Genomic DNA, 26,294 nt, shown 5'->3' with positions numbered 1-26,294 from the left:
TGAAAAATATCTGTTTATTTAAAAAATACAGACAAAACAGAGCATTCTGAAATATATACCCTTGGTATTTAGTATCCAGCCTTTAGTAATTTGACAGTGAAAAATTACCTTTCTGACCACTCTTCGGGGGTTTTTTCACTAGCATATGGTGGCATAGACCTCAGTGTTCTATGCCTGGTCATCTCTATGTCCTCCGTGAAGAGTAGGGAAATACTATGTTTGTACATATTTGTAAGAAGCAGTTAAGAGAACTTGCTCACCAAGCATTATCCTTCAAAGATATGTAATAACTCAAGGGAGAAACAATATATCTTAGAGGATCCATTCTGCGTATCACAGCAAATCCAGAAATTGTTTTGGACACAACACTTTACCCGACAGCTAAATGCAGCATAAGGCAGAGCGTGAGACTGTCAGGGAAAGGGAATTGGTGAAAGAGCAGGCGGAAGGGATTGAGGCTGCCCTATCTTGCTCCTTAAATCTTCTGCCGTGTTGCTGACTCTTGTCAGGTGCGGTGCGTAAATTGCTCCAGCTAATACACTTAATAACCAGTTAATGTCATAAAACCGTGGCGTTGGCCCTCTATAGTGGGGGCGGCTTCTCTGGCGCTACAGTAGAGAGAGTACCCGAATCCAAGCTCCCCGTCGTCCCTGGTACAGGTAGGGTACCGTGGAGGACAGTTAGGCCCTCGGCTGACAGACCTCCAGTGCCAGCCCGTGCCGTTACCCTCCGCCTCCTCCGACCCGGACAGACGCCACGCCGGTTTCCCGGGTCGGGCGGCGCAGAAAGAGAAGACGAGCGGCGGCAGCGACTGTTCCAGGCGTACCGGGGGAGCGCTGCTCACCGCGGGGCGACGGCCGGGCCCTCCCGCCTCTCCCTCACGGACACACCGCGGGGCGACGGCCGGGCCCTCCCGCCTCTCCCTCACGGACACACCGCGGCGCGGTGCGCGGGACGCGCTGCCGGCGGGGCGGGGCAAGGGGGCGGGGCGAAGAGCGGGCCAGCCAATGGCTGGCCGCCGGCACGCTGTGACGGCACCGCGCCCGGCAGGGCCGCACCTGTTACATAAGGGGGGCGGGCGGCCGTTGCCCGCCTCGGCCCCGGCCCCGGCCCCGACCCGCCGCTGTGGCCCGGCCCGGCCCGGCCCGGCTGCCCAGGCCGGGGATGAAGCCGCCGGCCGGGAGGGAGGGCGGCCGGCGGCGAGCGGCGGGGGCAATGGCGGAGAGCAACGCGGACTGGATGGGCTCGCTGCCGGCGGCGCTGCGCTCCTACCCGCTCTCCAACCTGGCCATCCCGGGTAGGGCGGCGGGGAGCGGGAGGGGTCGTGCGGGTGCCGGAGCCCCCGGGGCCTGTCCCCGCCGGCAGGGCCTGTCCCCGCCGGGGGGGGCCTAGCGCTGAGGGGAGGCGGCGGCCGCGCGTCCCTCCTCGGCGAGGTGGTGAGCGGGGCTGGGGCTGCGGTGTCCGTGCTCTGGCCGCAGGGTCGGCCGTGGCGGGGGGTTTGCGCGGGGAGTGGGAGCTCGCCTGAGCCGTAGCAAGCGTGTGGGGAGTCTGTCTGCAGGCACCCGAGCCTGGCTGGGAGCCTGTGCTCGGGCATAAGGGCTGACCTGGATCCCGCCCGTCGCAGGAGAGGCGGGAGGGCCTAATCCGCTGTAAAGGCGGCTGTGAATCGCTAACCCGTGGACCTGCTCGTTTTCGTTGGCTTTTAAAAGAGGTAGCTGTGAGTTCTGGAGCTCCTCTTTAAGGTTTCTCAGGTTGTTTGAGCAAGGCTAACGGCAGGCAGGGAGAGAGGTTTGCTTACGTTGACCCTAACTGGAGGTTCATTAGATGGAAATGGCTTTTATAGCAGAACCTGTACATGGCTTGTCAGAAAGAAGAAGAGTACAGCACGGTTATGAAATATCCCAACATATGATGTTACACTGAAGACACTAAAATACTGTAATTACTTATAGAACTTCTCCGTTTCCAGCTAAACTTAAAATAACTAACTCCTAGCTCCTGCACAGAGCTTCTATTTCAAGAAATTGGCAAGGGTAAGCGTCATCACTTCTGATTTACTCATAGATAAACTGACAAATGAGGAAGACAACAGATGACCCTAAACCTACTTAGGAATAGGCTGACTTTCCATCTGTAAATGGTAAAAAATAATCTAGTATTGCTTGCAGATGTCTATAGAGAAGATTTTAGGGGCGGCTACTGTAGCAGCTCGTTCTGATACTGAATGTTAGACTCTGATCACTAGTGGTACAGGCTTGACTTTCAGGGTAGCGCTGTAACTTATCAAAATCCATTGCATATGTGTTATATAGAGGACATGCAGAGACAATTCCCTAGAAATAGAGTAACTTCCTTTTTTGTGCCAGCAGAGATAACAAAAGGACATTTGAGGCATGTAGAGAAGGGGCTGTGCACCTCCTGTCGAGTACCACAGCACTCACTGCTGGTTTACCTGAAGTAGAACAGTTGAAATGCCAAGTTTTATTCAAAAGTAGCACCCTTTCCTACCCTGCGAGTAGTAGAAGTATTTTATGTGACACTGTTCATTTGAACAGGGAAGGGGGGCAGAAAGGAAGTTCAATGTTCATATAAAATTCAAACAGCTGCAGATTTTGAAACTTATGGCAAAGAAATCCTTCTGTGTTTTAGCAAAGAGTAGTAAATCAACTTTCTATTGCTGTAGCAACTTAAGGGCTGTGAAACTTCGCAGGATGGTATGGTATAGATTGCGTTAAGTGCATTGCCACTGTCCATCACTTACAAACATCATGCAACCAGTATTGTAGCAGAGAAGCCAAGGAAATGATTGTTTCACTAATGCCATGCTGCTTTTAAAATGAGTAGCAGTTTTTTTTGAAAATGCTTGCAGCATATGTTTATTTGCAGTCAAAGTTAATGTATTTTCCCACCCCTTTCCTGCATGTACCTCATGCAACCTGCGAGCAGGGAAGAGACGTTTTGGGTAGACGTTTTGGGAATATTTTTTTATATTTTAGTCCAATAATTATTTTGCTGAAGTGGATTTTTGGTGTTGTCCTTGACAAAGAAACCTTTCTGAGAGCCACAGTGGTATTACTAGGAGTGTGTAAGGAAAGGATTGTATAATACAAGTTGCAGTTGCGGCATCTGTTTGCAGATGCTGAATAGCAATGAAGGCCAATGCTATCTTCAAAAGAGATGAAATGTAGGCTTCGGCTCAAAAGAAATGAAATGTAGGCTTTGGCTCAAATGGGAAGCGTTGTTGTCTGTGCTTAATACCTGTCTGCACATACGACAGGTGTGGCCTGCTTTTGTCCATCTCCGGATGCATTTGTTTTCTCTGGTGGAGGAATGGAGTCAACTGGGTTTGTTTTTTGGAATCCCCCCCCCCCTTCCTCCTCCCAGTCACTCTTTGTATGTAGGAGCAGAGATGTAACTCTAGGAGTTGAAACCTTAAAACTTGATTTACTTTTATTTAAAGTCTGCATTCAAAACCATGAAACTGTTGTTTAGTTTTGTGGGTTTGGGTTGTTTGGTTTTTTTAGCTTGTTGCACTTTGGAGAAATGCAGCATTTGAATAATAAAAGAATCTACTTTTTCTTAAAGGACAAAATGTTGATAGAATGGGGCTCTATAAAGTTAAAGAATTGGTAGTATACACAGAAAAGAAACTCTAAGTAAGGATGTCTGCACAGAGTTCTGCTTCTTTATTTGTTGCAAACAGTTCAGCTTTGGAGCTGCTTGTTTTCACTGGCTTTAAAAAAGGTAGCTGTGACCTTTGGGGTTCCTTTTTAACCTCCATTATTCTATGATTACCTGAGCTATTAAATGTGTGTGCATGAAACATGCTACCTGAGGGCAGAGGAAGTAATTCTTTGCACAATCCTTAGAACCAACTGGTAAGAAATGATGTTTAAGGTGGGTATTTAATGAAGTGTACCAGTTTGGTGTTTACATGGTGATTTAACTCTGCTCAAAATGGAGAGAGACTTTGAAAAATTTTGTGTCATCCTCCAAAGCTTGGGTGCAATCAGTTCCAGAGTTTGGGCTTTTCTGTTGTTTCTATTGAAAAAACTAGACAAATGCTAAAGCAATATAGTCTTGTCCAAGGAAAAGAGATGAGGTTTCCTGTGCGATGTCATAACAGAATGAATTTTTTGCAATGAGAAATTGCCAAATACGAAATTACTAAAATGTCATCAACTTGCATGCATACAATATAGTCAACAAAATTAACCCCCTTCAAGTGGTGACCTTGTGTGAAACTCTAGAGGGCTTTCTCTTAATTATACTCTAGACTAATCCTCTTTGAATGTGGGTTTTAAAAGAACTTAAACATTTTGATTGTGAATGTGACCCTTAGCAGGGTATTGTATAGTATTTGTTTAATCTCAAGCTGGTTTACTTTAAACAATTTTATGAAATCATGTACAACTGTAATGCTTACTACTTTCCTTGGTCATCTCTTAATCTGCATCTGTTAGTTTTCTTTCTTCCCCCATGAGAAATGGAACACAAGAAGAAGCTGCAGTACTCTCACTGATCTGCTTTCAAAGTAAATCAGCTATTTAAAGAATTTGCTGGAGAAGCCCAACCTGTTTCTTGCTTGTACTTGCACGCTGATAATTCATAGCACCATGGCATGTCCAATTTGTACTGTTTCATTTCAACTACTTGCCTTTCTAAGTAATTTTTGCAGTATCATAATAAACTAGGTGCTGGAGTCTGAGAAATCACTCTGCTTCTGAACATACAGCACTGCTTTCCAGCTTCATCAAGCTTTTACATGAATACTTGTATTAGGACAGGTGAAACACCTTTTCTGCCTGAAGATCTGCTTTCTGAGATCATGATAAGCTTGTGCCTGTTGTTTTGAGACAGCATAGCAATCTAACATGTTCACTGCCAACTATCAGTGTTTGCTTATTGAGTGTTTTGTTAGTCCAGCCTCCAAGGTGCTGAATGAATGTGATGAGCAGAAGAGCAGGCAGTTCTGTTTTCCTTTGGGTCTCAGTAATAATGCTGTGATGGGTTGACCCTGGCTAGATGCCAGGTGCCCACCAAAGCTGTTCTATCACTCCCCCATCCTCAGCTGGACAGGGGAGAGAAATATATAACAAAAGCTTGCGGGTCGAGATAAGGACAGGAGAGATCATTCACTAATTACCGTCACGGGCAAAACAGACTCAGCTTAGGGAAAATTAGCTCAATTTATTACAAATCAGCCAGAGTAAGGTAATGAAAAATAAAACGAAATTTCAGAACACCTTCCCACCACTCCTCCCTTCTTCCCGGGCACAACTTCACTCCCAGATTTCTCCACCAAGCCCCCCCAGCGGCACAAGGGGGACAGGGATGGGGTTTATGGTCATCACACGTTATTTTCTGCCGCTTCACCTCCTCAGGGTGAGGGCTGATCACACTCTTCCCCCACTCCAGCGTGGGGTCCCACCCACGGGAGACAGTCCTCCACGAACGTCTCCAACGTGGGCCATTCCCATGGGCTGCAGTTCTTCACGAACTGCTCCAACATGGGTCCTTTCCACGGTGTGCAGTCCTTCAGGAGCACACTGCTCCAGTGTGGGTCCCCCACGTGGTCACAAGTCCTGCCAGAAAACCTGCTCCACGGGCTCCTCTCTCCGCAGATCCGCAGGTCCTGCCAGGAACCTGCTCCAGCGCGGGGTTCCCACGGGGTCACAGCCTCCTTCGGGAACCCACCTGCTCCGGCGTGGGGTCCTCCACGGGCTGCAGGTGGAGATCTGCTCCCCCGTGGACCTCCCTGGGCTGCAGGGGGACAGCCTGCCTCACCAGGGTCTTCCTCACGGGCTGCAGGGGAATCTTCGCTCCGGCGCCTGGAGCATCTCCTCCCCCTGCTTCTTCACTGACCTGGGTGTCCGCAGGGTTGTTTCTCTTACATGTTCTCACTCCTCTCTCCAGCGGCTGTTTCCCACTCTCCCAACTTTTTTCCTTCTTAAAAATGTTATCACAGAGGCGTTACCACTATCACTGATTGGCTTAGCCTTGACCGGCGGCGGGTCCGTCTTAGAGCCGGCTGGTATGGGCTCGCTCTCTCTCGAACACAGGGGAAGCTTCCAGCAGCTTCTTACAGAAGCCACCCCTGTAACCCCCCCGCCCCCCCCCCGCTACCAAAACCTTGCCACATAAAACCAATACAAATGCACTTACTTAATCCTGTCTGGGTTATTCCACCTTAAAATATTTAAGAGCCATGACATAACAGATAGGTATACTTGCAGGTTTTGATCAAACTGTATCCCTGGATTGGTTCCCTGTTCTGGTCAGGATGGTTAGCTATGAGTTTTTCCCCAGTGCTGAATTTCTTTCCTTGTCTTCTAGAGGAAACTTATGATAACTTAGGGATCCACTGCTTCTTGCAGGAGCACCCGGAATAGTTATGGGTGCCCTTTCATAAAATAAGTAAGCTAATCAAATGCCTCTTCTGTCCACTGCCTTCCCTCCTCTACTCCTACAAGTACGAATGAGCGTGTTCAGCAAGCTAGGCTGGTGGAAAACTTTTCTGTGTTGATGATGATGATTGTTTAGAGGGATTTTTTTTTTTTGAGAAGTGGTTCCTGCCAGAAAAACTTCTTGAAACAACTGTTCATGGAATTGGGCAAACCCCAGGGTGGGTGCTGGAGCATCTGAGTGTCACGAGGGAACATGAAGGTTAGCCTGATGTGTCGTGGTGCTGCAGATGTAGGCAGGAAAGGACAACAGGTTGAATGGCTGTATTTAGAAAAAAAGGGTGATTATATTTTCTTTCATGTAGATTTGGTGAAACACCTGCTGTTAGTAAAAATTAAGCTTAATTGGGGAACAATTAATTTGAATCTGAACTAAGTTCAGTTTGATTGGAGTCACTGGAGAAGAGAGCTGAAAAATAGAAAATCTGGAAAAAGTAAAATGTTTTACTTCAGCACTTTGATATATGATATTAAAAATAACCTTACACCAAAGTTTTTGTCCTAGAGTGCAAGATTTCTTTTTTTTAATTTTGAAATATAAATGTTTCTGTTGTAGGTCAAATTTTGTACATCTAAGTCTGATTTGAAATGTTGAAGAAGTCTTTGCCACCAAAAGTCAACTTTTGAGATAGCAGTAGGGCTAGGGCTGAATGTCACGCTGGGCAGGGTGTTCTGCTGGTGTGGAGTGTGTGGGCAGCCTGCCCCTCTGGGGAGAGGTAGGGCAGCTCTTCAGTCATGGCTTCTAATGGTACACACAGCCTTTTCTGTCATCTTCTAGTCATCCCAGCTGCTGTGTTAGCTCTTCCTCCAAAAGTATGTGAACAATGGCCAGAATCTCATTTCTAAGTAATGCACAGCAATTGGAATGTGGAGCCATTCCTGCCTGCATCAGGTTGGACAATTGGTGGAGTGTTGCGGGTGGGATGCTGCGTTACGGGTAGCTAGAGCTGATGGAAAAAATGAGGCTTACAGTTCCAGAAGCATTTGTGTAACAGAGAAAATCATACTGGCTCGAATATGGCTAAAATAAGATCATGTTGGAGAGTTGAAATAGTTGTTAAAATGTCTTTGACTGTCACTGATCTCTGAGGAGAGGTGGGTCCCTGGCCTTACTAAAATAGTAAGTCTTTGTCTTCTGCTCCAAACTACAGCACTAATCAAGCTGCTCAATTCCCTGCTACGACACGTGCACTCTTTTAATTAACTTTCTAACCAACTTTTAATTGAATAACTTTCCATAGTTTCTTCACAGTAGTGTCGGTATGACTGTGGCTGAAACTTTCAGTACTGTAACATGCCACTGTTTGTGCCCTTCACTGAGAAGATCACCCCAAAACCCTAAGGCAGAAGCCTGATGGTTTTGATCTAAATGATCAAAGTCCTATGAAATAATCAGCCCTGGAAAACAAAGCTTTACAAATACGTCTAGTAGGCAGTCTCAATGAGGAGCAGCCCTACCAGCCAAGCCTGTAGTTAAGCCTGCAGGGGGGATCCAGAGTGTGGAGGGGTGTGTTTGCTGGGATGACAAGCTGCTGTGGGTGACTGCATGGCGCTTGCATGTGGGGAACAGCTAGAGCTGGTGGGGCCCTGGGCATCTCCTGCACATCTCCCCACCCACCAGCAATGGCCAGCTCTGCTGTCCTGACAGTGCAACTGCTCACCAAAAGCCCTATGGGTGGCTTGCCTTTTAGTTGGCCAAGCAGAATTGAAATGGTTCTTAAAAAGAAGCAGCCCTGTCTAATTAAGAACTGGCCACTAGCATCTTAGTAGATTTGATTTTTTTTTTTTCTCTTTGCCTGCATGACCCTAAGGGGAGCTGCTGAACATGCTAATGCTGTGGTTTTCTTGTTTCTTTGTTCATGGACAGGTGTGCGCTATGGACATGGCTCTTGAGGGGAGAAGCGGTGGTGAGCTTGAGACAGCATCCTCCTTCCAAAGAGTACTCCTTTGGAGTCCTAATTAAAAGGATCACTGAATCAGCTAAACTGGCCATCTGTTGGGTTAAAGCTTAAAGGGAGGAAATATATAAGGTTAATGTTCTCATTCACCAAGCTTTATTTTCCATCACAATTTAATTGGCATCTACTGATCAATGAGGTAATAACCATTAGAAGAAAACATCTGCATAAGTATGATGATGTTGGATGTGATTTGTAAACGCAAATTTTTCAGGATGAACTTTTCCTGAAAGGACAAGTTATTTTATTACCTTGGTTGTCTACTTCATTGTAGTGGCAAATCTCAAGTCTTAGAGAGGGGCTATTAAACTATCTGCATCGCTATACTGATGAGAGTATCTAATGGAAGTTGTTCCGCTATTCCCAAGTACAAAGTATTCCCTTTATACCTCCCAATGTGAGGAACTGGTGTGGCAGATAGTGAAGTAACTGTACTGGGTCTATGCAGGAGTTCCACTGAAAAGCCAGCCTCAGATCTTAGGGTTTCTCCTTTTTAAATGACCACTGTCATCTGTTTAGCCAAAACTGACTTGTTCTGGAAATGCCACAAAGTCTTCTTATGACATCATATGGAGATCTTCATTTTTTCATGAGGAAAAACTTTCTTCCTTTTTTTTTTTTTTTAAATCTGTGTGCCCTAGAGAGTGACTTCACTGACTGGTAAATGAGTGCAGAACAGGCTAAAGTTTTACTTCAAACAGAGAAAACAAATCATAATGTTGATATAAATGGTTGTTGCTCTCCATCCATGTTGTGTGGAAGATCCAGTTTGCCTGCTCTTCCAGAAAAGATGTAAAAAGAGGGAGAAGTAGTGAAAACAAGAAAAAATTTCCCTAGAGCCTTCTCAGTAGAGAATGAGCCCTTGGTTCACACACTTCTGAGTGGTCACAAAAGAGGAATATAGGACTCTAAACTGAAGGTCTTTTCAGAGCAGGTGGATCTATTCAGGCTTTGAAATGGTAGAGAAGTACTGCCACTTTCTGCTTTCCCAGTGCAGACAGCTGAGGTTGCTGATAAAAATGGGAATTCATCGCTAAATCACAAAAACTTAGTGGCAATAACTACAGCCAGTGCCAAACAGATATTTCGCTTGGCTGGAAAGAAAAGCAAACTACCATGTGATATTGTGTCTGAGATGGTTTTAAGCAGTCCCTTTCTCTTTGTACCCCTTTTATTCCCCCCACTCCAACTCCCACCCTGAAAGGGGCAGTGAGGGGAAATCAGGGTAATTCTTTGATAGGGAGAGGAAGTTTTCCTAAGAGGATTTGGTCTGTACTAGGCTTTGTCGTCCCTAATGAGACTGCATTAAGAATAACTAAAGGATTCTTTTAGGATTCTATTAAAATATAAATACTCATCTCAATGGTTTTAGATAATTAATTATCAATAGGTTGTTTGTTATTCCTGCTTCTCCTCCTTTTGCTGGGCAAGTTAATATGAACTATTTGATTCACTTTTCATTAGTGAAGAGCTTTTAAGATGTTAATCTTTTGATTAGAAAATCTGGATTGTTAATGACCTGAATCCTGAGGACTTCTGGGCTTTGAGAGGCACTTTTGTTTATCCCATTTTTCCCTCAGTTCTGGCACACACAGGACATTTGGTTTAGAAGAACATTTGTGGGACAGTCTTAACTTGCTAGCACTTGCATCCTGTGTTTTTGGAAGTTGCTTACTGTGCTTCTAGATGTCTTGGCTGTGTGATGCTTGCTATGCTATGTCATATGTGGTGTTTTGTAATATATGGGGAATGTACTTTGTGTAGTGGGCAAAGCTAGCTCTAAGAAGTTTGGCGTCACTACAGCTAGGGTGATTCTTTGTCCACAAATGACCCTTTAATGCTTTTTAGTGGGTTAGTATGGTATGTTGACCTTGCTTCTTACAAACGTTTAACATAACAAAAAAGGTTTTCTTGCATTTATTTCATCTGGTTAATATTCCATTAATGTGACGATCAAAACAAATTAGTCTTATGTAGTTAAACTTACTGACAGTGCACTCTCCTGCCTTTCTGGTTTCATTCTTGTTTCTTGGTTAGACTTTAGCAGAAAGTGTCTTTAACTGCTGCTTCTAACTAGTCCACAGCCTTGCAACCTGGGAAACTAGTGATACAGCTGTAGACATGCTTGTATCTGAAAAACCAGGAGTTCTTGTCTTGTTTTCAACTAATTGGCAGTGCACAAGTATGTTCTCTGTTGGAAGATCGCTGCACTTTGCATGCCATGCAGACATATTTTTAACATCCCTTGAAGGTAAATTTACAAGCTTGTGAAAGGAAACCAGGGTTGGTGAGATGATGCCGATTCCTATCCCTGCGCTGCAGCTGTATATGTGGAAAGTACTGATGTGGAAATGAAAGATAATACAAAGTGATATAGCTAGTAATTGTTGAAATTCAAGGCTTAATAACATTAGTTGATTAGTGTCACGTGTTTGAGCTATAACGCGGGTTAATTTGACTATCTGTGACTAAGTAGCATGACAAATAGGCACACTAGAAAGTTAGACTTTGCTGCAGATGTGATGATAAAAGGCTGCTTTCTAACAATTAGCACAAAGGCTTCAACAAAAAAGTCATCCTGAACAGTGAAATACAGTCTATTTAACATACAATTAACTTGAGAAATTAGTGTAAGGAGAATAAAAAGGAGTTTAAACATATTAATAAAAATTAATCCACAGTTGCACTTGCTGGGATAAAATTAAGAGGACTATTCATCATTGTAACAATCTGGTGTCTGAAAGATACCTCTTTAATACTATGATAATCATATCATGGCCTTTGATGGTTAAATATCTGGGCATCTGATGGGATGTGACTGCTTTCCTTGAAGCTTCCAATCTTTGTCAGATGAAAGAAAGGAAACCATAATAGAGCAGCCATTGTCTTTTACTCTGTAAGAGCTGCCAGCTGATTAGCAGTCCTCTAATTTTTTTTTTCTTTGAATGTGCAGACTCTTTCATGTTTAAATTTAATGCTTGCTGCTTCATGCTGTGCATCTTTGGCCTGTTGGAAGCGACTGGCAAATCATCATCTCCTTGTTTTGTTTCCTGTGCCTAGTTTGGTTTTGGGAAGGGCTTAGCACCAGACTGATGCCATGTCACTCCAGTAGCTCAGTAAGGATTGCAGTCTGAATGCTAATCTGTTCTCATGTACAGTGACTCAAGAAGTGTGCCGCACGTGCGGCAACATGCCCTTAAGGCAGTTCAGACTGGGATTCTGGCCTCTGTTTGCCTGAAGGACAATGAAGACTAAGTTTTCTTGACTTTTCTGTGCATTTTGATTCCTCAGTCTGTAAGATGGAAGTTATAGATACCTAGGTTTATTAGTTGCTTTGTTCACAGTCAACAAGTTTAAGGAATGGATTTATTGAGTCAGTGCAGGGTGTTACTTATTTTTAAGATGTCAAGTATCATGTGAAATGTTTTGCTTACAAGACTTCTTGAGCCTTTTTAACTTGCCTGAGAAAGTGGTCAGTATAATTTGGAGACCCACACCATTTGGGCAGGGGTGAACACAGACTGTAAATGATTTCTTATACACAGAAAAGACCTTTCCGTGTATGTCATGAGAGATATGTGATGCTTGCTCTGTTCAGCAGCTGCGAGCCCCTTTGCCGTTACTGTACAATGTTACAACATCTGAGTATCTCCACACATCCTTGTGTTAGACCTTAATTGAGAATGTGGTTAGCAGCTCTAACACCGAGCTGCTAATTAGATGGGGCTGGTCTGCTCCATGCTTCTGGTGTAGGTTCTGGCCTTTACCTTTGAAATTGTACAGGACTGGGTTGGTTTAGTTTATACTTTTTTCAAAAAGAAATCGTGCTGGATCAGCAGCCAGTCTGGCTCATGCCATGGCTATACTAGGCCTTTCACGGAGTTTAGGGGTAGAGCGAAGGAGAGCAGGGATTATTTTGACATCATGATGCAATCAGCTTAGCATGTAGCTTAACATCACAGCTAAGCTATATTAAAAGCCAGTGGCTGAGCTGGTAGCATAACACAGTGATCTTAAATTAAAGAAGGGCTGGGTGGATGACGTGGATCCTCACCTAGCTCTTAGTTCTCAGCCCAACAAGTACCCAGTGCTGCTGCTTCACGTTTACAGTTTGCTTTTTTTTCTCTTACTGGAGTAAAAATGTTCTGGGTCCAGGTTTGACCTAGATATTTCTCACTGTTGGTGGCTAGCCTTCTGTAAACGACCACTGAAAATCTAATTGAACTTCTGCTGTGTCTTTCCAGCCTCAGTATTGATGATGATTCCCTGTCTTCCTTAGGTGGTCTTCCACCAACTGTGAAAAGGAGAGCTTGTTTTTTAGATGCTCCAGCTCATGTTCTACTTGGTTATATCTAGGTACACATGTTGACTTTGTTATAAATGAGAAGTCCAATTTCCTAGGCTTTTAAGCAGAGCTGCGGGGCAGGAGTTTTAAGGATCTTCTCTAACTATAGAAGCATGTCACATATATATTCCATTTCCCAAATAGCTGCCCTATTAAGGAGCGCAGTTCTGTATGTGTTGAAAAAGTTGCAATGTGCATGTGGCTTGTTTTCTTTCTTCTTGCTTTCTAGAGCTATAAATAGATTTTGGGTTGTGATAGTGCAAGGAGGAATTTGCTCTCTGTACCCTTAAATGTGCCTTGTGTGTGGCAATCTGCAGAGGAAAGGCTTTTGTAGCTGTGAAGTATGTGATCAGACTTAGGAAAACAAGCTGTTTCTTGGCTTGGATTTGCTTAGGCAACTCTGAGTTGACAACAGTATTATTTCATGCCAGATAAAGTTGTCATTCCTTCGTAAGGCAGATTATCAGTGACACTGTCTGAGGGAGCATAATGGTGCAAGTGACTTCTGTAGACAGCTCTCTAGAGGCTGCTGCACAGTCTTAGTTAAAATGAAAAGAAAATGCTTCTTATGGCCTTATTGTAGCATGTTAAACAATTTTCTACAGTGACCTAAATAAAGGAAGAAATTAAAAGAGATAGAATTGAGAACTTAAAAAACCCAAACACCCACACAAAGAAAAACAAAACCCCCCATGACTTCTTTGTGTGAAGTGACTCATTCAGAGGCAGAAGACAAGCCCCTTGCAACTGAAGTCTACTTTCCAAATATTGTAGAAGCTTGAGAGGCTCATTCTGCTGAATGGGGAGGTGTATGAAACTCAAATGTCTATGAATTGCAGCTTGTGATATGAGCCAGGCCTTATATGACTTCTTCTGAAATGTCTTCACTAGATGTTTGATTCTGTATTTTGTTAGGGGTTATGCATTTGGAGGTGGGGGAAAAAAATCTAGGTGTCACTCCAAAACTGTCAGCTACTTGATGTAGTTTACTGTGACAGGTACTAAATAGCTTCTTAAGCTGACGTATTTTAAAAACAGCCTTTTGTTGTTACTTGTCGCTTGTTTCTAGAAGACCGAATAGAAAGCCACGAGAGACACACTTTTACAAAGACTGTGAAGAATTCACAAAGAGTTGATCAAAATTACTTTCAGTGTTCATTTGTAAAGCCTGAAAACTAACCTTCACAGTTCCTTTTCAGTACTCTTGAACTAGTTGAAATTCATGGAGGAAGAGTGCTTTTAAGGTTGTTGTGAACTGATGTTTGGTTTGTGCACAGTCTGTTCTTTCATCTGGATTAAAAAAGCCTGACAAGATAATCCAATTGAGATCATAATCTTGTTTATAGCTCTGATTTTGTATCACAGGAAATGCGTCAGTCTTCAGGTGAGCACTGGTACACAAATAAAAGGTCTGGGTAAAGGAGGCTATGGATGCCTCAAATGTCTTAAAATTGGAAATGACAAATTAGGACTTTTTTTTTAACAGAGTTGCAGACTGAGGTAGAAGACAAAATTCTAGAAAAGTATAGTCCCAGAAGCAGGGACAAGAACCCTGGGGCATGCAGGAAGGGAAAATGCAGATGCTGGCAGCACCGTGCGGGGATCACTGTACTCCCAAGGCAGCTGGAAAAGGAGCTGCTTGTGGTGACTGTGGGTGAAGATGCTTTCCTGTAATTCAGCAAGTGGGTGTGCAGGAAGCAGGTGGGGTTTGGCTCAATGGGGAACTTCTCATCTGATGTCCTGAAGAAAAAAGTGAAGCAGGGCTGTTAGAGTTTCTGTAGTGTTTTTCCTGGCTGGATCTTCACAGGGAAGTCATGCCTGGAATGGTTGCGGCCTCTTGGCCAGAATGCCTGGAGTAAATGGAGAAATCCCTGGTCAACCTCAGTCTGTGGTACATCAGCTTCTGCCCATCTTTGCTTCATGCTGCCCTGATACAGTGCAAACTGAGATACGCTGCCCTATTACTCTTTGTTCTGTTATTGACTTGGCTTAGCTAGGGATCTCTCATTGACTCTGAAGCTGTTATTTTGAAGATGTTTTGATATTTCTCAGTTTTGTTTCCAATTACTACTGAGTTTTCAGTTGGAGGGCTTTTTTTCTAGTAAGCACAAATTTTATACTGGAGATGCAATTTCTCTGCCAGGGTACAGGCTGTTACAGGTGCTTTGTTCGACATGCGTAACTTTGGCAGGGACTGGCAATTTTGATTGTTGGTTGTCTTTCTTGGTGAATCTTATTCACCCTATCTGTGGTCACTCAAAGGCACTGCCAGGTAAAAGACAGGTTCATGAACTTGTTGAACTTGGTATCACACCACACAGTAACTGGTGGTGGTGTACTCAATTGTTCCACCTCAAAGTTCAGCCAGTTGTTGCCCACTGTTCAAACTATTAATCATTTGTTTACTGTCTTGGGGCTAAAGTGAGATATGCTGGTAAGGCATTTGCATGTACAGATCCCTCTGTCTGTCACATGAATAATGATATCTGTTCCAAGAACTTTGGTGCATTAGGGCACAATTGGATTTACCAAGTAGAATGAAAATAAAGCCTCGGCTTCTTTCAATGAAGCTGGAGTCTCATCTCAAATCAGTGATGTACCAAGCTCTGGGAAGGCTTTGGAGGTAGATTGATAGTTTGTAAATGAAGGAAGATTAGAAGACAGTTTGCTTTACCACTGATGTTTATCTCATGGTCATGATTTTCAGAGTGCGTTGAACTTGGGAGCTCACACAAGAAAACAGATCAAACTGAGAACCTTAAGCATAGCTCTTATTGTGCAGTTAGGGAGAATAAAGGTGTAAAGGATAGTCTGGAAGACCCACACTTAAGCATAACTCTTCTGTGACCCTGCCATGCATGTAGCACTTTTTCAGTTTACAGGGCACATAGGTATATGTGTTTTGGGGGAATCAGTTTTCTAAAATTAAATATTCCTGGCTTTTTTTTTTAGGGTCACATGATTCTTTCAGCTACTGGGTTGATGAGAAATCTCCTGTGGGACCAGACCAAGCCACAGCCATCAAACGTTTGGCCAGAATTTCCTTGGTTAAAAAGATCATGAAGAAATGGTCAGTGACTCAAAATCTGACTTTCAAAGAGCAGTTGGAAGGTGGGATCCGCTACTTTGATCTTCGTGTATCTTCCAAACCTGGGGAAATAGGACGAGAGATTTACTTCATACACGGCTTGTTTGGCATCAAAGTATGGGATGGGCTGAAGGAGATTAACACCTTTCTAGAGCAGCACCCCAAGGAAGTAATCTTCTTGGATTTCAATCACTTCTATGCCATGGATGACAGCCATCACTTCTTCTTGATCAACAGGATCCAGTCAGCCTTTGGATCCAAACTTTGTTCTGTTGAATGTGTAGAATATGTGACGTTAGAGTACATGTGGGAGAAGAAGCACCAGGTAGGGAAAGGATGTGTAATGTTTTTCAAACCCAAAAGGTTAAGACTTAGAGAGGCTGGGTGTGGTTCCTGCTCAGAGGTGTTGGCCCAAGGACACTGCTGACAGCCCATTTAAAGCCCACTAAGGCCTCCTTTACGTAGCATGCATGTTTCTCTCCATTTATTTGCAGCTGTATAGCCCCTCCATCCATGGTGTGGCTAGACTGTGTCCTGCTCCCAGGCATGTTCCTTAAACCATTAAATGATAGTATCCTCAGGGCCTTGTGCTCCTTACAAATGGTTTTCTTTTCTGGAAGAGCATGTTGTGCCGACTTGTGGTGGTGACGATTTGATAAACTGTTGTCTTTTTGGCCAGTGTGAAGCATATAAACTTTAACATGACTAAGGTATCTACAGAATTTCTTGGCTCCTTTGCAGCCATCCATATCTATAGTGGCAGGATTAAATGGCTCTTCTCTGTGGTAACTGCTCACATGTGTACACACAAATGGAGAACAGGGTTTCAGTGACTGCATGTAATTTTTAAACTGTAAAAAAGGTGAGGCTTTGAGGAATTCCGCTGAACTGATGCTGTCAGTGCTAGGGTCCAAAGTGAATCATTTGTAAGTTTGGGTGTTAATAACAAGTGTTGCATCTTTGCATGCTGTCCTCTGATAGTGAACCACCTTACAAGGTATAACATACAGACCTCTGATTTAGAGAAGATTTTGCTGACAACAAGACTGGCTTTGGCATCTCATGCAGTAAGTGTGAGTGGAATGCTGTTATGCCAGTCAGCCTGGTACACTTTAGCCACTTAATAGGAGTTATGCAGAAGATGGCAAGACAGCTAAAAATCCCTAACTTCAAGTACAGATGGTAATGTTCTCTGACAGTGCTTTGGAATACTCTTAAAATGAATTCTTTGAGTGACATTTCAGTATATTCCTGGCAACTTTTTCATTTTAAACTGATGACCCTTAAAGCCTGAAGCAATTCTGTCCTCATAGCTAACCAAAATGATCTCAGTCGTCTTTGTTGGCAATTGTGCAACAAATTTACTGACACTCATGACTTGGGAGCAGCTTTTTGCTTGGTCCTCTTTTAACTGCTGTACTAGCTGCAGCAGTACTGCATAGGCATAAACAAATGCAACACCCTGTTTAAAGGTAAGGAACATAGTTGTGAATTTTTGTTTATTTTTTCTCCTTCTTTCTTTGTTCTGTTAGGTTCTCATATTCTACCACTCCCCTTTGTATCAGGAATACCCCTTCCTGTGGCCAGGGAATAAAATGCCAGCACCGTGGGCCAATACAACCAATGTGCACAAACTGTTACAGTTCCTGGAGACCACTCTTGAGGAACGAAGTCGTTATGGGACTTTTCATGTTTCTCAAGCAATTCTCACACCTCGAGTGAAAACTATTGCACGGCATCTAATTCGTGGTCTGAAGAACACACTTGTTCATAGGTAAGGACTTGTCTTAATTTCTCAGTTCTGTACTTACCACATTTCATGTTGAAAGAGGCACTGAGCCAGCAAGAAACAGTTTTGCTTCATTACTATTGCTCGTGAGAGATATTTGCAGTCATTAAAAATAATTATTGAAAATACTAAAGTAACAGGGTATATATGTAAGTGTAACTGTGCTTCCTAGTAATCGGAGCTCTTCCTGAATGCGATGTGATTTCATAAAACTTGGACTGGACCTGTTGTTTCAAACCAGTAATTCATTCCAAATTGGCTGAACTTGAATTTAGGGGCAAAAAAGCTTGTGCTTCAGAGGAAAATAGCATATTCATGGTCTCAGTTTTGCATTTGTCTGTACAAATCTGTCTCAGTCATTTCAGTAATGGCCAAAGATATATGACATGGGGTAGTATTTTATCTTGAGGTTTTTTTTACCAAAAATTAGATTACCAATTACACTTCTTTTTATACCACTGGCTGTTGTACAATTAATTTGCCTGTAAGATCATTAGAAGAGGGGTTTGCTTTGAGTAGCACAGAGTGCCAGTGATTTTTTTTTTTGATAGTGTTAACAGCTTCACCACGATAAGATCCATGTGGCTTTGTTTTATGGCATTATCACTTCAGCCTGTTTGCTAAAAATTGCTAGAACTGTAACAGTCTTGGTGGGATCTGGTCTCCTGGCTTGCTTTTAATATTGCCTGTTTTGATGTCACTAACAGTTTATCTTGCCATAATGATATTAAGTTCTAAACTACACTTGTATAGGGGGTCACAACTGGTCTAATTTGATCAGCAACTAAGCTTAACATTAAGCAGTGAGATAAACACACATCTTCAGCAGCCAGTTCATGTTCCCTTTGGGAGAGTCACTGGTCACTTTAGAAGTAATTACAGTATTGTTATTTTGAAGCCAAAGTCAATATAACTTAAAAAAATTTTCTTCTAAAAAGAGCAAGTGTTGTGCTTTTTCAGTCACAAAAGTTTTTCTTAGAAGTAAGGAAATTCCAGGTGAAGTATAGGTCATGGAATTTTCAGTCTCCTTCCTGTTCAGACATTAATCTAGCAAAAAATAATGAAATCCAAATGATGTTTGCCACAACACATTCAGATCTCCGCTCTGGCTTGCTCTTTGCCCATGTCTGTGTGGTCAGCATTAGGCACTAGATGGTGCTCAGGTCCTTTAAGACTGGCGTTTGCTGTCACAAGTTGCACAAATGTAAATATGTATGGTTGGTGGGGATACCTAACAGAAAGCATGGATGTAACTTATGTCTGTGTACTGTATATTAAATGTGCTGTTGTCTCATGATTAAAGGAAAGGTTGTACTGAATTTCTATTTTTAAACTAGTAAAGAATCATGTAATTTCATGGAATGGGCAAGCAGTTTTGTTTCAAGTGACTCCTGGTACAGGTCTGGGCTGTAAGCTGCTGGGAGGCTGGAAGCCTGCCTTTGCTCCATCCCTTTCCCTTGGCCCCATCATTGCCACTTACTTGTTTGAAAGTAAACTGTGAAAATTTAAAATAGATGCCACTGCTTGGTAAAGCATGATTGCTTGTATACGTTTACACATGCTAGCGGATTTGTATGTGTAAATCTGTCTTTGCAGTTTTGTGTAGATGTTTGCCTTCTCATATGGAAATTTTTCCCTGAATGTGAATATTTAAGTGTTCTTGAGCTCTTGCTAAAGGAGAAATGTGCATCTTTCACACTTAGCTGGCTGAAGTCTGGTTTGTCCCTTTATAGGGATAGTAATTATGTCTTTACTCAAGTTCTCTCTTCTCTTGGTTCCTGATAAGAATTTTTTTTCTGGAATAAGAGCTGTGGGGTGCCTTTAGGTTTTCTGGTGTTTTTTTTTTCTTCCCCATCCTGTTAGCTAATTTGCTTGCCTATAACCTTATATAATTCTGTATGCATATTATGGCACTAGTTTAAATAATTCTAATATATTTAGTCATTTGTCTTTATTGGTGCTGAAAACCCTGGGGTTTGCATGTTAGAGTGCAAAAAAGCTTGTGCAGACTCCTGATTTGCACTCTGTCCGAGAAATGAGTGAAAATTCTCCCCACAGTAGAATTTCTAACTCCATTTAACTCAATTCCTAACACATGCCTCACCTTTCTCTGGTTACAGTGATCTATGGTGCGATGCTCAACCCTTATGGAGCTGAGGGCTTGATTCTGGGTTTGGTTTCTCTGATCCCTTTGCTCTAGGTGGGTCTGGAGGCTGAAAGGAGTTTGGTAGAAATGCAGTGTGCTGCCCCTGGTGACTTTTCCTGCCCACTCTAAGGCAGAGGTGGGCAGGGAAATGTCTTAGGCCAGGTATAGCCTTGCCTTGTGCTACACTGAAGTCTGCTGTGAAATTAAGCTTTCAGTTCAGTGTGTTCTTGGGCAAAACCAAACCAGGATGGAAGAAATTGTAGTGCAGCATTAAATGCTGAAGCACAGTCTACTCAGTGAATCTAGAGTTCACAAACGTTATTTTGTATGCGTGGTAGTTTGGATTGATGATTAGCTATCAAATGGCAATATCAGCCAATGACTGCATGCTATGCTAAGCACTTTTCTCATCAGGCTAGTTGCACTTGGGGAATCAGCCAGCACCTAATCACAAATGTGAGATAATAACATAATTTGCAAACAGTGTGTTGTATTTAAAGTAGAGCAGAGCATGTATAGGGAAGGCTTTCTTTTAGAATGTTAATTTTCTTTATTTCACTTTCTTTAGGAATCTGCCCATGATTTTAAATTGGGTGAAAGCACAGAAACCAGGTGTCATGGGTGTTAACATAATTACGTCTGACTTTGTGGAGCTGGTTGACTTTGCTGCTACAGTTATTGCATTAAACGACCTTCTTTTAGAAGATGATGAATCTGCAAGTACATCGTGATTGCTGTGTGCCACTTGTGCTCCTCAGTGGACATCTTCGAACTATGCTAAATGTTTTATTTATTAAGTGAAACCTATTGTAATCTGTTTATTTAAAAAAAAAAGTTTTCTAGAGGAAATGTGGTTAAACAATCACATGCAGGCAGGTCCCTTCTCCCAGGGATGTGTGGATCCGAGTGGAACAGAAAGTGCTTTCTGAGCGCTGCTGCGTGTTTGTCTGTGGCTGTGTGTTTGACTAAGTCATGCACACATCTGCTGCAGTCGGGCGCGTTGTCTGCCTGCCAACAAGAGGCTGGCCTCCGAAGCAGATGTACCCGATTATGGTGCGCGTCTCCCTGGTGACTGGACTCGCCGTGCCCTTGTGTGCACATCCTGCTGATTTCTCAACACCAGGGCTCAAACCAAGGATCGCTGCTGATCCCTTAGCAGCAGTGTGACCAGGCTAGCCGAGATGGTATTGTTCTTGGGCCACCTCAGGCGTAGCTGGGCTCAGCTGAAGGCTGCTGCTGTATTCATTACACTGTTTTAGACACTACCTTTGACTTACTTGAAGAAACAATATTGCCGTTGTTCAGGGGGAAGCTGTTACGCTGTGTTGAGTATCTGAACCGTCCTTTGGGCCTGAGAGGCGAAGGCTTGGCATGCTCTGCCTCTTTGGACTCCAGATTCTTCTTCTGGACCTTTTTATTTTATGTTAATACTTTAATACACATATTGTAACCATGTTTAAGTGTGTTTCTTTTGGAGAATATTTCAGTCTTCAAGTCATGAGAATCATAACTCACAAGTCTGAATTCCTGTTGTGAGACATGTGAGAAACCACAGCACAACGTTTTTCTTGCTCGGCACTTGGTTTTTTTCCATCTATGAAGTTTTCTTTGGGGAAAGTCTCTCACCCCGATGGCCTTTCTCTGGAAGGAGGTGGGCTAAGTGGGAGTTTGCTTGGTATTCGAAGAACTGGAGCTGACAGGGACTGCTCAAAACACAAATACTGCATCTCCGATTTGCGATGTGATGATGAGTTTTGAAATCAGACCCAAAAGTTGTGGTGGTTGTCAGAGAGCCACAGCTACAGGGGAGAAAATTCACCAGCCTGCACCTGCTTGTGACAAAGTAAGCAATAGTCACGCAAGCATGGAGAGGCGTCAGTGCTGCTTCTTTCTGTAGTCATACTCTTTTTTGTGTTGATTCACAACAAAATGTGACCACTTGTGCTTGAGTCAGTGCAGTCACTTGTTGGTGCTTATCAGCACTTAACTGGCTAGCTGATAGCAGTCCTACACTCTGATTTATCTTTGGTTAAAAAAAACAAAACCAAACAAACACAGAAGTGACTGGTTAACAGATACTTCTCTGTTCAATCATCTTCCTAAAGCAACTGTTGGTGCACTAATTATTCAGTGGCTATGAATTTGTATCAATCTCTAGACTATTTATAATGGAAAGGATCATCTTTACAGATATTTTATTCAAAAGAAAAGTGAATCTCCAGATTTATTATTTATTTTGTTATTGTACCCTGTGTCTGCCATCATGGTCTCACAGCCCAGAAAAACCCAAAACCTCTTTGCTTGCTTGTCACAAACTCTGAACTCAGGACAAGTTTAAAGGTTTGCAAACCTTCCATGTGAACCTTGGTCGAGTTCTGAGCAGACTGTAATCTGATTTATCTGTTTGTTGCATGGTTTTCATTAGAGTTCCTTGAATTTTTTTTAACTGAATCTTCCTTCTAAGGGAGTTGGGGCAGGGGTGTGTCTGTCTCTCAAACTGTCTTTCTCCTTTCCTCTTGTGTTTCAGTGACAGGGTGTAAGTCATGAAAATCAGTTTTTGGGAACTAAAGCTCAAGTTTCTAGTTTAAAACTTCCTTTGAAAACACTAGCAGAAGGTTTTTATTATTTTTGGTATTTTTTTTCTTGTCAATGAAACTGTTGGAACCTGTTCTGAACAGTGCTGTTTTGTTTGCAAAGTTATTTAAAATACCTGGATTTCCCTTAGCTGAATTTTGTGTTAACCTACTTTTCTCATGGCCCCAGCTGAAACTCCATGATAGTGTTAAATGTATATGTTTGGTTTCAGTGTTCTTTTAGCTGCAAATTGTCTTAGAGCTCAGAACTCAGAAAAACTTGGTTTGAATGCTGATGAGGCAGAAATAATGTTTGCAAGGTTTCCTGCAGAACTGGAGGACAAAGTGAGAAGGTGAAGTGAGTATGGTGTTTGCATTCAACCTTTAATATATTTTGTACTGTATATATCTACCTCAAAAGAGTTTTATCGGGCTTAACCAATATTTATATTGTACATGCAGAGTAATGACTGTTGTTAGTCCTGTTGTATTTATTTGGATAGAGATGTGATGGTTGTAACTCAGGGCTTTGTTTAGATATATTTTTAAGTACAAACTCAGAAGTTTCTCTTAACATATTAGCTGTCAGCTCTTGCCTCTTGAAATAGGACAAAGGCGTGCTAGGTGTTAAGAGTGTTAGTAGAGGGAGAAGAAATGGAAAATAGCTTTAGGATTAATGATGAAGTGTGTGTAGGGAAGAAAGGATTAATGATGAAGTGTGTGTAGGGAGGAAACCGTTTCTGTAAGTTTGGCCTGTCTGAAGAGACTCGTGTGTCATTTTGGAGCAGTCCATGGTGTTATGCCTCTCTGAGGATCCTGACAGTCTCAATAGTGAGTTGGGCAATTGGCAGGTACAATTGCCTGCGAGAGGATATCTCCGGTGGATACTCTGGGAAACGTTAATGCTGATGTTTAGAATTGGTTTTAGGGTAGTCCGAAGTAACATGAGTTACCTTTCTTCTGTTACACATTATAGCCCATAACAAAGCTACCTGTATAATAGGCTTATTTCTCTGGCACAGCACCACAACATATCCAGATTCCCTCACACTTTGCAAAACAGAGCTCATCTAGACTTGGTCTTTGGGCTGCAGACTCTATTTTCCAGCATTATAAAAATAAAAAGGTGAGCTGGGCAGGAAGGGAGAATCAAGGAAGTAGGGCAATAGTTTGCATCCAGTGCCCACATTGAAGGTGTGGTAGTGTTTAGCCAGGTTTCAGGCAGCAGTGGAGCGGAGCAGGTCTGGCAGGTGAGTGACAGTGGCCACAGCTCATACTGGGAGACTCAGCTGAGAGTCTGGCCTGTGAGTGGGCTGCAGCTGGGTGGAGTATGGAGCAACTAGCAGCCTGCAAGGTCATGTACGTATGAGCTCGAGGAAAATAAAGATTGGCATGAATGCAGGAGAAGGCTGGTGGTTCCTTGCTGTTGATACAGACCTGCACCTGTTGAATGCAGTGATTGTCTTGCTTCTATCTTCCCTAAGCAGTAGGATTCACTTTTAAACAGTTCAGGTGGAAAACTCCTCCAGAAGAATTGTTCTGAGGACCATTCTGTAGGTGCTGGGAGAAGAAAAGCCAGGAAACCAGTAGCTGCTTGAGGCAAAGTACTTGAATTGCATATTCTTGAGTAGTTACTTGTATGGTTTGTTATTGCAGATTCAGGTTCCTTACACATTGTTTTATGACTGTTGTATCTCTTCGTAATGTACAATCGCTGAATGCCGAGCACACTGGTGGTATGCTCGTTCTCCTGGCACTGAGTGCTGCCATGTGCAATTCAAGGGCATATGTGAGGCACAGGAGGCCTCTGTTATGTATCTGTGATTGGAAGCAGCAGGGAGAAAGTTGTTAGGAACCATATATGAGGTTTTGGTATCTTACTGTATGTTTGTAGTGAAAACAAAGAGAAGTTACTGGATTTTTACAGACTATTATTCACTGGGCTCCTTATTTGGGAACTACTGTCCTAATAAATTTAACTGTGGAGGTGGGAGTCGTAATGTTGATTATTTTTTTTATTTTTTTAACAATAAAAGACAGATTCTTTCTGTCCCAATTTTATCTCAAGATCTGAAGGGGTACCAACCTGCATGTGCTTTGTTGTCTGTGATGGAGAGGATCCCACTGGAGACAGGGCTGGCAAGGCAAGTTTCATGGGTGCTATGGTCAGTAAGAGATGTCAGACTGAGAGTCTTCAAAGCAGAAATGCTGACTGCAAAAAGGCCCCTGTTCTGCTAAACAGACTCTTTAGAGAAGAAAGGAATAACAGGAAAATGGTATCTTTGCTTCTGACACATGCAGTTTTCTGCTGTGTTGGTACCGAGTTAATATGTTGGAGTTTAGAAAGCACCTGTGCTGTAAAGCTGAAGAAGCATTTTTGAGCAGGGATTTTGGCTCAAACAGAAGTAGGGCATCTGCCAAGATGCTTATCTATTGTTCTCATCTGGCTAAGCCTTTGGAAATATTTTCTTTGTGTACCTGTCTCAGGTGTCAGTTCATTGTATCACATAGCAGACCAGGGTTTAGGACTTCTGTAAATAGAAGACATGGCTGTTTTGATTTAAAATTGGGTTACTCATGGAAGTCTGTGTGACTTGAGGTTTGCTTGAATATACAGTATTTTAACACAGAGTCCATATACGGTTTTAGTAAGACTTTCATCTAAATTTGAGCATATTGTTAGCAACCTCTAATACGCAAATTCTTTGGTCATAGGACCACTGTTTGGGACAAAATTTCAGGCAAACTTTCAGTGGTTGTTTAAACACAGAGAAACTGTCTAATGCGAAGAACAGAACTTACCCAGAACTTCATTCAAAATTCAGATCAGGTCAAGATGTAGTCCTTTCAGCAGTGGAGAAGGTGGTTTTATTTTTTTTGTCTGAGAAATTCTTATTCCAGCTTTGGGTTTTGACTCAACAGACTGGTAGAAGAGCCAGAGCATATGCTGAAGAGCAAATACATTTTATGCTAAGGACATGTATGTTGGGCTAACTGTGGTAAGAATATAGTGATTTACTTAGTCACACCTTCCAGTGATAATCCTATTAGTTGTTTGATGTAGGTTGTTAAATCAGCCTGTAATTTGTATTTTAAAAAATCAGTCCCACTTGTTGAAGAAATGGGTGTACTTCTGTAAGCGTATTTATTTCTCTACAAGTCTTGCCAAGTAATCAAGCTTTAACTTTTAATTGTAGGGACTGGCATAGGCATGTCAGCTTTAGACCTGTTTGCTGAATCTAATTGTATTTTCCTGAATATTTATGTATTGCGTGTTGTTCATTTAAATGGTACTTCTCTTTCCCTTTGTTACAACTGTGATAACTTCTGTATCTCACTTCAATTTAAGTGCAATGTATTTTTAATTCTCAAAAAAGTGTTGATCAGTACATCCTATATAAAAATAATTTTGATGGTTCTTTGATTTTGCTCAATATCAAATGTATTTTGCAGTTGGATTTTTTTAGTTGTGCTATTTATACTGTGGAACGGGGCAGAGGGAGCCAGGTGAAGAGGAGTTACCTATTCTCAGTTTATATTTTGTGTAGTTTCTCTTCTCTCTCGGCAGTTTGTGCTTTACCCATCTGTCTAGCTCAGTTTTGTGAAACCAGGATGCCTCATTTGAACTGCAGATAAACTTGGGCTGACATCTTGTTTCTTTCAGCTTTACTCAGCACCTGTACCATTGGGGTTTTTAATCCTGAAAATAAAAGTACAACTTGGCGTTCATCTTTACTGTGTGTTCTGTACAGCTGATCGTTCTGACACATGATGATTACGTTGTGAGTCATTAACATCAGTTGAGCTCAGTTACTTTTCTGATGCAGAAATGGTGTCATTGAAGGTTGGTTTCTGAGGTGCCACATCTTGCTGCACTTGTGTCCCCCGGGTGGTCAGACTTGGACAACATGCTTATTTCTAGGATGCGCTG

General features: G+C 42.6%; 1 protein-coding gene across 1 annotated transcript; it reads left to right on the top strand.

Moving 5' to 3' along the window:
* Nucleotides 1-1,150: 1,150 nt before the first annotated feature.
* PLCXD2 (phosphatidylinositol specific phospholipase C X domain containing 2) lies at nucleotides 1,151-26,086 on the top strand. Its single transcript, XM_075034103.1, has 4 exons — nucleotides 1,151-1,297; nucleotides 15,720-16,180; nucleotides 17,388-17,629; nucleotides 20,359-26,086. Exons 1-4 carry the CDS (start codon nucleotides 1,165-1,167, stop codon nucleotides 20,519-20,521), a joined length of 999 nt encoding a protein of 332 aa, XP_074890204.1. The 5' UTR covers nucleotides 1,151-1,164; the 3' UTR covers nucleotides 20,522-26,086.
* The last annotated feature ends 208 nt before the right edge of the window (nucleotides 26,087-26,294 follow it).

This window comes from Buteo buteo, chromosome 8, assembly GCF_964188355.1.
Source record: "Buteo buteo chromosome 8, bButBut1.hap1.1, whole genome shotgun sequence".
In the NCBI taxonomy this organism is placed as follows: Eukaryota; Metazoa; Chordata; class Aves; order Accipitriformes; family Accipitridae; genus Buteo; species Buteo buteo.
The sequence above is the reverse complement of the archived record's forward strand: the minus strand, read 5'-3'. Positions and strand labels throughout refer to the sequence as shown.